This window comes from Populus euphratica, unplaced genomic scaffold (genome assembly GCF_000495115.2).
Source record: "Populus euphratica unplaced genomic scaffold, PopEup_1.0 scaffold66.1, whole genome shotgun sequence".
NCBI classification, from domain to species: domain Eukaryota; kingdom Viridiplantae; phylum Streptophyta; class Magnoliopsida; order Malpighiales; family Salicaceae; genus Populus; species Populus euphratica.
In genome coordinates this window covers 210701-221068 of record NW_011499944.1, presented here as the reverse complement: position 1 = coordinate 221068, position 10368 = coordinate 210701, and the positions used below count along the sequence as shown (strand labels likewise).

Below are 10368 nucleotides of genomic sequence, written 5' to 3'. Positions count from 1 at the left end.
TTTTAATTTTAGCCATAATTTTTTTTGTTTGGTTCAATTGTAAAATACAAATCTTTTTTGGTAGGATCCACTATTTATTAAGGTTATACCACATGTTTATCGAAAGCTGTATTTTACTGCTTTTTACACGAAGAAATCATTAAACAGTGTAGTCATGCTTTATTCGTCACATGAATAATGAAGTATGTCTTTACCGATCACATGTCAACCGGATCAGGTTCGATGTAAAATTAAAAATATATTTAGTTGGGTCTGATTTAATAAAATAAATAAAAAATATTTTTTTATTTTTAATTGTATTTTATTTAAAAAACTAGTATTAAATATTAAATTATTTTTTATTTATCTTTAAATTCAACTATATTTTTAATAAAAAATATATAAATATCAAACTAATTTTAATTAAAAATAATTTTTATAAAATAATTTTTATTCAAATAATAACTATTCCAGTATCAAATATACTCTTGGAATGACCGATTACAAGTGATATGTTGGAAGCGATTACAACTGATATGTTGGAATCCATTTTTATTGTGTTAATCCAAAACAATCCAAAACAATATAATTTTAATTTTTTTAAATTAAAATAATATTTAAAAAAAAAAACTATGTTTTGTTCGAAAGGATTAAATCACACCTATTTAACTCTTGTATAATTTAAAAACTCTCTTCTTGTTTAATTTAAAAACTTGCTCATGGGTCTCCAGGCTAACCTAAGGACCTGTTTTCAATAACAATCATTAAATTTATTTGATAATTATTATCCGTATTTGTCTAGAACATCCATTTTATTTGCCATATCTCAAGCTGCAGTGAGTTAATGTCTAAAGTCGCAGAAAGAAGGAAAAAAATTACTACTGAACAGTGTTGATGCCATTTATCAACTTTTGAAATTAAAGGTTCAAAATAGTTCACGGTGAATAAACCTGAATGTTGTGACTAGCAATTTAGAGAGAAGACAGCAATGGAGCAGATATTTCACAGACAAAAGCAGCAGATATTTCACATATAATGAAATGAAGTTACACTGAATTCCTTCAGCGAGACTTTCTTCGAATTTACATGCATTCCCCACCTTCGGGGCTTGCAGGTGAGATCAACAACACAATTTTAGCTGAAAAGTTCAGGGGCGTTTCTTCATTCTGTTTTGCCCTTCAACTTTTCTTTCTCATCTTGTTTTTGTGGACGAAATAGCAACTTAAATGTCCATACTGCCAGCAGAGTTCCCTCTATTGGGGCAAGCCAATATACGAGTATATGCTCCTTGGTTATATGATCTCCACGGGCATAAGCCCATCCCATCACCTACAGAGTTTAAAAAGGTTCAGGTCATCTCTATCTAACCTTCTTGAAGTTAAACAAACTTAAGATACATGCATTATGTTGTAACTAGAAGATGAGAACATGACTTACAGAGGCTGGGTTCATACAACCACCCGTTAGATCAGAGCCAAGTATGTGAAGAGATAACTTCGAGACACTTGAGATCCAAGTCTTCATGAAGAAACTTCCAGGGATCTTTCTTGCAAGCCCAAGAGAGATAGTAACAATGGCAAATGTCAGCAATCCTTCTGTGAGAGCTCCTTTATGGATGTCAACAGTCAAACGTGGTCCAAGTCCTATCTCAGGAAAAGTATCAATAAAGAGCCTAACCCCAGCGATAGATCCAATTACCTAGAGAAAGAATTCCAATCAAAAGACATTATATTCCAAATAAGATGTCTTCAAGACCTTCAAATCAGAAATTTGATTAACAAAACCAGATAAATAAATGATAGATTAGTGCTTGTTTGAAAGTATGGCAGAGGTTGCATTTCTGAGTGCTTTTCACTTGGAAATGCATGAAAATAATGTTTTTTTTATTTTTTTAAATTTATTTTTAACATCATCACATCAAAACGATCAAAAAACACAAAAATTTCAAAAAATAGTGAAACGGCGGTTCAACCGCAACACCAAAAAAACTTAAAAAATAACAAGCAAAAAATTTCCAGTAAAACAATCAAGTTATTCTGTAGAGCACTGTTGCTAAATGCTCAGACCAGTGGTAACTGATATCGGGTTTTTCTTGTCCAGTCAGTATTTGTCTTCTAAGCCACAACATCTCCACGTTTGGTTAAGCAAACACTGTTCTCCAAAAATGCATGCACCGTCGCCTTAAACAGGGCACAATGGCAAGGTAAGAGTGGTTTGCTTAATGCTCACGTGAATTAACTAAATGCAGAATCTTCAAAAGGCATCAATTCATTTCTTTTCCAAACGGATGGTAAGTTGCTAGGAGCCAAAGAAATGCATCTTTGGTGATTGATCACACCCAAATCCCGTGCTTTCACCAATCATTCAAGAGCCACAAACATCATGCTTTCTATAAAATTGAAAATCAGCACCCAGATCAGACCAATTTGAGATGATAACGATAATAGTTATAATATTAGAATTTAGAAATACCGAGACAAAATGCAGCGAAGGGGTAAACATTTCACTGGTCATATGTCACCAAAATCAAGATCCCTCTAGCATCCAAACACAATTTCAGCTATCTCATTCAAATAATACACCAACCCATTCAAGGAACAGGATAACAGCTTTAATGAATTGCCCAACCCAACAATCTCATGTGCAAATAAAATATCAAGATCCATACTTTGTCAATGTTGTTACCATATATTCAACAGGTGAGTAAATATCATATCCTTTTATTGAAAAAGTCAAGAAAAGCAATGCGAAGCAGCCATCACAAATTCTGCTCATAAGTTAATCAAAATACAAACATGCTTAACAAAACCCCAATTTGAGTTCATGTTGGTTGGCACCATTTTCTTCCCAATAGCATATTGACCTTTCTTTTTAAAATAAATCACGGCCAAAAAATATTGCAGTGATTGTTTAAGCTGAACCCATTATTTGAAACCAAATACAAACAAGAACACAACAAAATAAACAAACTACAATACAACCCATTTTCCTCGCATTTCAAGCAAACGAAACAAACCCAATTCACATCTAGATGAAACAAAAGTAAGTAACACCTTACAGAGAGAGAGAATCTAACCTGAGCAGGGATCCTAGCCCCAATGGTGAAGAGAAACTGACTGAAATCCCCAGAAATAGCAGAAGACAAAATAGTAAGAGGATTATAAGTCCCTCCTTTAGTAACCTTACCCAAGAACGCAAAAAGAAACATGTTCATAATTGACAAAGAATTCTTCAAAAATTCACCTCTTGAATCATGCCCCATTCCCAAAACCCTGAACACAAAAATCTTTATCAAAGAACCTGACCATACCCACATAAAAGAAACTACAAAATCTGACAGAATTAAACGAGTCTTGGAAACCATTTTGGAAAAAGATTGAGACTTTGAGGTGGGTTTTTGTTTTTGGAGGTGGGTTCATCAGGTTTTTTTTATCTGGGATAATTGTTTATGCATGCATGGCTATGGAAATTGCTCAGGCAATTTCTTGGGCGTTAATTGTGGTTGACCATGCTCCTTCCTAGTGGTTAATCTTTGTTGCCTTTCTTTGTCATATATCAATATCATATTATTAATCAAGACAATGACAAGGCCCGTTGATTTTTCGGGGGGGATGAGATAATAAGCCCATTGATTTTTTAGGGTTTTTAATTCAATGGATCATGTGTTTAATTTGACTAATTCGAAGATAATCAAATGACAAATGAGTTCATGTTTTGGATTATTTCAAAAAAATTTAATTTTTTTATTAATTTTAAATTAATATATTTTTAGTATTTTTAAATCATTTTTATGTAGTAATATCAAAAATAATTTTTAAAAAATAAAAAAAATATCATTAAGATGTAATTTGACAAGAAAAATAATTTAAAAAATAACCACAATCATATTTAATAAACCAATAAAATCTATTTTCTGATTTCTTCATATATCTTTCTTTGACTGTCAAGAAATAGTTTTTAAATTAGGCAAATAAAAATTAAGCTAATGTTTTTATAAATTAAAACTTCATAAATAAAGTAAAAAAACTTGTTTATCATTTTGTTTTTCAAAAATAAAAAACCATACTAACAAAATGTTTTGAAATCAAACCAAGCGATTGGTGCTTGGATAGGTGGTCCACCCCTCATCTTTCAGTCTCCACACCACAGTTCTACATTTTATTTTATTTTTTGCATTTCAGTCAGTTAACTCTGTTTTACTTTACACTTTGGTTGCTAAACTTTTTTTTTTTGTTCGATTCCATCATAGAAATTTTTGTTGGCATGGTCATGTGTGACATGATATGTTTTGATTTGCATGATCTAGTGTGGCCCGTATTTTATATAATCTTTTTGGTATTAAATTAAAGATCAAATTTATGAAATGGAATTTTAGGTTATTGTTATTTGAGCAAACAAGGACCAAATTAAAAAAAAAAGTTGTTTTTAAGTTTCACTATTCAAAAGGCATATAAAACTTTAATTTAATCCCTTAAGTTTTAAGATATTATGACTTATTATCCTCTCAAATTAAAAAATAAAATAAAAATTGAACAGTCAGTTGCAAATCCTATATGGAAAGGAGAATGCTGCATTGTTTGATAGGACAGCTGCTGCTATAAACGAATCACTCCCAGTCTAATTTCTTGCCAAAACCAGAAGGATGGCGCTAGCTGATGCGGGAGAAGCGAATCCGAACAATAATATTTTTTAATTAAAAATACATATTTTTATATTTTTAATATTAACATGTTAAAAATCATTACAAAACATATAAAATCATTAATTTAATATTTTTAATGAAAAATATATTAAAAAATATAAACTTGTTCTCGAACATGATTGCAGTTATTTTTAAAGTATTTTGAAATGTATCAAAATAATATTTTTATTATTTTTTAAAAATTATTTTTAAAATTCACATATCAATTTTAAAATATATATAAAAAAGTTAAATATATTATAAAACATGATTTACACCACATTTATCCTCTAGTTTTACTTTCTGTGTTGTTGCCATTTATATATTCTCTGTGTCGCTTCCTGGATCTTGAAGCAAGGAGATAAATGCATGAGGTGACAGTAATGGAGTTGTGGTGGCGTTTTTGTACGAAATTGAAGGGCCCTTAGTCCCATTTCGTGGTTAGGTTCGGAGGTTGCAAGAGCACCTCTTCCAATTAATTGCATTTTCAATTACCTATATAGAGAAATAAAATTACTTTCCAATAAAAAAGAATGAAATCAGCTCCAATTGCCTAAATCATAGCTGTTAAACTGACTTGAAAAACCCAGAATTGAAAGCTTGATTCTTATGGGGATTTTAATTGAATGAAATAATAATTGATTAGTAATTTGAGTTTCATGTATATAGTTTAAAAATCTAGATTAGCAGATAAGTTGATTAATTTAAGATTTAGAATAATTTAGAATATTAAAAAATATAGTTTGATTTATTAATTAGAGGTTAATCTAGTTCAAAATCCAACCATTAACTTATTAATTTTTTTTACAAACAACTTTTATTAAAATAATATTATTTTAATTATTTTTTAAAAATAATTAAACTGGATGGAATAAATCAACCCTTTCGATCCATGATAAATACCATAGCTTATACGGTCATGTTATTATTTAATTAAAACCAAAGTTTGTATATTGAGATTAAACTATTTATTTGATCCAATTAAAGATAAATCATCCATATTTATTTAAAAGGAGGAGACTTAAATATCATTTAGATACTCGACCAAATTTAGTGGAATGGTTGAATAATTAATGTGCCTTCCAAGCAAACTTAGCCTTGATGATGATTGACGATAATTCCCTTCATCCAGAGCATCAGAATTAAAAAAAATAAAAAAAATGAGTGGAGACTAAGGTAAAGCTTTTGAATATTTGCTAGAAAACCACTATGTAAAAATTAAATAAAAAGTTAAATATGTTTTTTATATCTAAAATGGCTTTTGATTGCTTACTTATTTTTAAAAAATAAATTAATAATTTGGGTTTTAAAAAAAGTGTATTATAAAATCCCAAACCAAAATAAACCAAAATGAAATGGCGAAATTGATGCTGTTAATCTACCAAAAAGATTAGTCATGATAACTTTTTAATATATATTAATTTCTTGAGCTCTTTTCCAATTAAATTATTGTTTTTTAGATAAAAATAGGATTTTTATTTGAAAAATAAATTTCTGTTAAATTCTTAAACATTTTTTGGATGGTGACTGTGTTATACAATACATCCACATGAGATTAACACAACCATTTTGGATTTTTACACATTGGGTTTATGGCAAAATGAGGTTTTGATTATCAACTTAATTAATTTATCATGTTATTGAAATATTATATCATTAAAACTATTATCTATTAAGAAAATTAAGGCTGGTCGTTGAATTTAATAATTAATTTTAATAATTAAACTTTAATTATTAGTATGAGACTATTTGGAAACACGGTATAAGTTGCATTCTAAAAACTTTATTATTTATTTAAAAATAATTTTTTAATTTTAAATTATTTTAATGTGCTGATTTTAAAAATAAAATTAAAAAAAATATTATTTTGATATAAAAAATACTTTAAAAAATAACTACAATTACTTTTCCAAATAAATATAATATCATTTAAAAATAATTTAATTCTTCTTATAGGTTAAAACAATTTTAAAAAATAGTGGCATCATTCAGTATTCTCTATCTAACAATTCGAATAGGGAAATAAATATCATCAATTTTAAAATGACAATACTAGATAATATATTGTTTAATATTATTTTTTTATTTGTCAAAAAATCAAATTATTTTGAATTGGTATTGTTTTATAGCATATAAATGACCCAATCAAAGCTTACTCGTTAAAATGATTAAATTTAACATCATATCAAATAAATAATAATTTAAAGATATAATAAATTATATTTAGTACTGTAGTGTGAGATATTTATCTTAAAAAACATTATTTTAAAAATACATTAAATATAATTTTATTTTAGATATTTATTTATTTTTCACGTTAACAAATCAAAATCATAAAAAATATTAAAAAACTAATTGAATATTTTTTCAAGGTAAATATATTTTCAAAAAATAAAAAAAAGAAGCTACTAACAAATATTAAATAATTCAATCCTAATTTACTTACCTACCCCTTCCCAAACACCATTCAGTCTCGAGAATGCATGTCCTTTCACCTAAAATAGATAAATTTTTTAAATTTAAATAATTGATTTTGGAGGACATTCCAGAAGAGAGAAGAGCACACTGTCGATGAAGCTGGCGCTGCTGCTAACGGCTAGTCTGGGACGATGACAGTCTAACGGTCACATACTCGTACCAGCCTCGTAAAGCCTCGGCAGCTGAGGCTGAAAATAATTCAAATTAAAATAAATAAATAAATCATCATTATTATTATTATTATTATGATTCAAATGTGGGACCCGCACTCGACAAGTTACCTAACCTCGAATTTCAAAAAAGGTCCTCTTTAATTTCGGCTTTTACACGTCATGTGACTGAATTGCCCATGCTTTTCCTTTCAAACTACTTGTTCTGCCATTCCTGTTTGAAACATGTTTTTTTTTTTAAGCATTGTTTTAAAACTATAGTTAATAAATAAAAATAAAAATAAAAAACTTACCATTAACACATTCCAATTTCAAAAGCTTGAAAAAGGGTTTGAATCAAACAAAGCATGGTGATATATTCTTTCTCGCTACCAAAAAATATTTATTTTTGTAATATTAAATTTCATATATTAAAAATATTCAAATTCAGACTTTACACAACTTTAACAATCAACGAAAACTCTAAATAATTAAAGAAAATAAATATTATTTTTTAAACCATCAATAATTATAAAAACCATTGCTTTTTATGTTTTTTCATCAGGTTAATTGTTGAATAAATAAATAAATCTAAAAAAAAATATTCATCGAAACATAATATATTTTTTCAACTCATTTAAATTCCATCAAACCCATAAGCTAATATTTTCATTAATTTACTCAAGTAATTATGGAGGAAGAAATTGATTATTAGAGTCACGATAATAATTATTTGTTTTGTGGGAGGCTAGATACGTGATTCCATTTTTCAAGAAAATATAAATAAAATTAAAATTACGAATCTATTAGTAATGTTAGATTTTACCTATCTCCACTCGCAGATTAAGACATTTAAAACACGCGCGGGCTCTGCCAGAATTTCTCCTCAAAAAGAGAACCACACACGGAAACCAGAGCGTGGGATTGAATCTCCATCTAACGTCTATATATCATTATATGCTCTGTATCTTGTCTAGCGACACGTTATTACAAATAATTAAATTTTCAAAACAAATTGTTTTTATTTTTGTATTTCTTTTCACCAATCAATCATTGGTTCCAAGGAGAGATCTTTCTCCCACTGTACTTAAACATAAAGTACTCCAGCCTCTCTTTCTCTCTTGAAGAAGAAGGAGAAGGAGAAGGGGAAGATAAGGTAAATTACCCATCTGGGTTTGCTGTTTTTTGAACTTTATTCGATTCCTTTTCTTCTTGAAGCTTGATTGACTCGTTGGTTTCTAAAGTGAATATGATTAGTTTTAGATAATTCTTGTTGATCAGACAGTTGTATAAAAAAATATGCTAGACGCGCGCAATTGCGTGAAATTTAAAGTTTTGTTCTTTGTTTGGTTGGTAACTTGATTCTTTACTTCTTTGCTAATTTTTCTTTTCATAAACTTGATTGCTTTCTTGTAATGTGAGAGATTCTTTGGAGTGCAATGAGGGTTTTGGGTTCTGTTTAGTTGATTTTCTGACATGGGTTTTTGTTGTTTTGTTTTATTTTGCATTTATAAGGCTGTTTTCTTTGGGTTATATCCAATGCTTGACTTTTTAAGCTAAAGGTTTCAGTTTTTATGCATTTTGTTTGATTTGGCCAAGGGGGTAAGTTCTTGATTGGGCTGTGGATGGTTGTTTTTTTTAGGGTTTAGGGTTTTCATCAGATGGGTTTATTTTGCTTCAGTTATTCTGAGTTTTTTCTTGTTTAGCGTTTTTCCTTTCCCTGAATGGATTCAACACTTCAACTCATAATTGATGTAGCTGCTTTATTGTTTGATGCAAATCTTTAAACTTGGCTATTGTTTTCGAAGTTCATAAGAAGATCAAGGTGTGGGAAAAGCACTTTTTTGCAACCGTTAGATTATGGGGGAATGATTGATTTGAAAGCACAGTTCATGCATGTACAGATTATAGATGATTAGGATTAGCTTATGTAGGATAGAGTTTTATGGGTTTGTAATTTATTGCAGCCAGTTATTTGAACCGCTGGCTTTTGTAGATTCAAATAGGAATCGAGGAGCTATGGTTGAAACCTTCTTTTCCTTTTGGATTTCTTTGTGTCTCTTAATTAGGCTAAGAGTGCAATTATTGGTTATCTGGGTTCTTTTTGCACTGCTTTGAAAACTGAAAAGGTGGTGATAAATCATGGGCTTCCAAACAGGGCTCCATGTAAGTGGGTTACTGGAAGTTGTTGAATTGTAGGAGCTCTGAATCCTAATTCTTTGATGTATAGGCCTGCAAGTGGGAATACGAGTTTCATATTTTAAACTGGCACGCCTTTTATTGGCTTAGTTTTTTGCCACAATAGGAACCCTGAGACTTTAAACAATGCAAGATATTATAAATTCAGGGCGTTCAAAAGGGTCTGCAGGTTTCCATGACTTAGAAGATTTTTAGACACACATGTTTACAACTTGTTTCTCGCATTTTCACGGAAGTGTAGCTGCTCTGAAACCTAATTCTTTGACATGTAGGTCCACAACTGGGATATGAGTTATATTTGAGTTATATTTTCATTTAAGTATTTTTTCTTTTCTTAGTTTTCTATTGTTTCTTACATGATATGAACTTTCAAAGTTTAGACCATGTAGGTAGTTGGTGTTTTGTTGGGCCTGTAAGTAGTTACTGTGGTACTTTCAATTGTCTGAAGGAGTACTCTTTTTTTTGCAAGCAAAAAGTTCTTGAATGGTGCCTTGGTTTGCATCTAAGGATCACATGTTCAGTTTTTTGGAATTAACTAGGCTATGGATATGAGTTTAGGAGCTGCCTATTGAAGTGCTAAATGTCATTGCTACAGGTTTTATTTTTGTGTGTGAGCTATGCACACCCTTGGTCTTTGATTCTTCTTCCATGGAAATAAATGCGAGGACTGAACTGCATTTGATTTTGTTTTCTGAAAATTACCTGTGATGATTTTATTTACAGGTCATATCCGATTCGTTACTTTCAGCAGCAAATTTGGATAAGATTGTCGTCTTTGAAATTTTGATTTCATACAAGCAAAAGCCACAAGCATCCTTGCAAGCATCCCTTTTAAATGGCCATGGTAAATCTATCTTTACTAATGCTACCCCACCCCCCACC

General features: G+C 29.7%; 2 protein-coding genes across 3 annotated transcripts in view; one reads left to right on the top strand and one right to left on the bottom strand.

The window, feature by feature from the left end:
* Positions 1-979: 979 nt before the first annotated feature.
* On the bottom strand, positions 980-3565 carry SIP2;1 (small and basic intrinsic protein 2;1). Its single transcript, XM_011043015.1, has 3 exons — positions 3056-3565; positions 1417-1677; positions 980-1308 (listed from the first exon to the last, which is right to left on the bottom strand). The coding sequence occupies exons 1-3, from the start codon at positions 3341-3343 to the stop codon at positions 1141-1143; spliced, it is 717 nt and encodes a 238-aa protein (XP_011041317.1). The 5' UTR covers positions 3344-3565; the 3' UTR covers positions 980-1140.
* A 4642-nt stretch (positions 3566-8207) lies between these two features.
* The window catches only part of LOC105137313 (ubiquitin-conjugating enzyme E2 22-like), a 4569-nt gene continuing 2408 nt past the window's right edge, over positions 8208-10368 (top strand). Inside the window, exons 1-2 of one of the 2 annotated variants that reach the window (XM_011043016.1) lie at positions 8208-8443; positions 10210-10330. In XM_011043016.1, the coding sequence (XP_011041318.1) occupies positions 10322-10330 (9 nt within the window). In that variant the 5' untranslated portion in view covers positions 8208-8443; positions 10210-10321. Of the gene's footprint in view, positions 8444-8792; positions 8890-10209; positions 10331-10368 lie in introns of those variants that run through there. The other variant, XM_011043017.1, reaches the window with a different exon arrangement.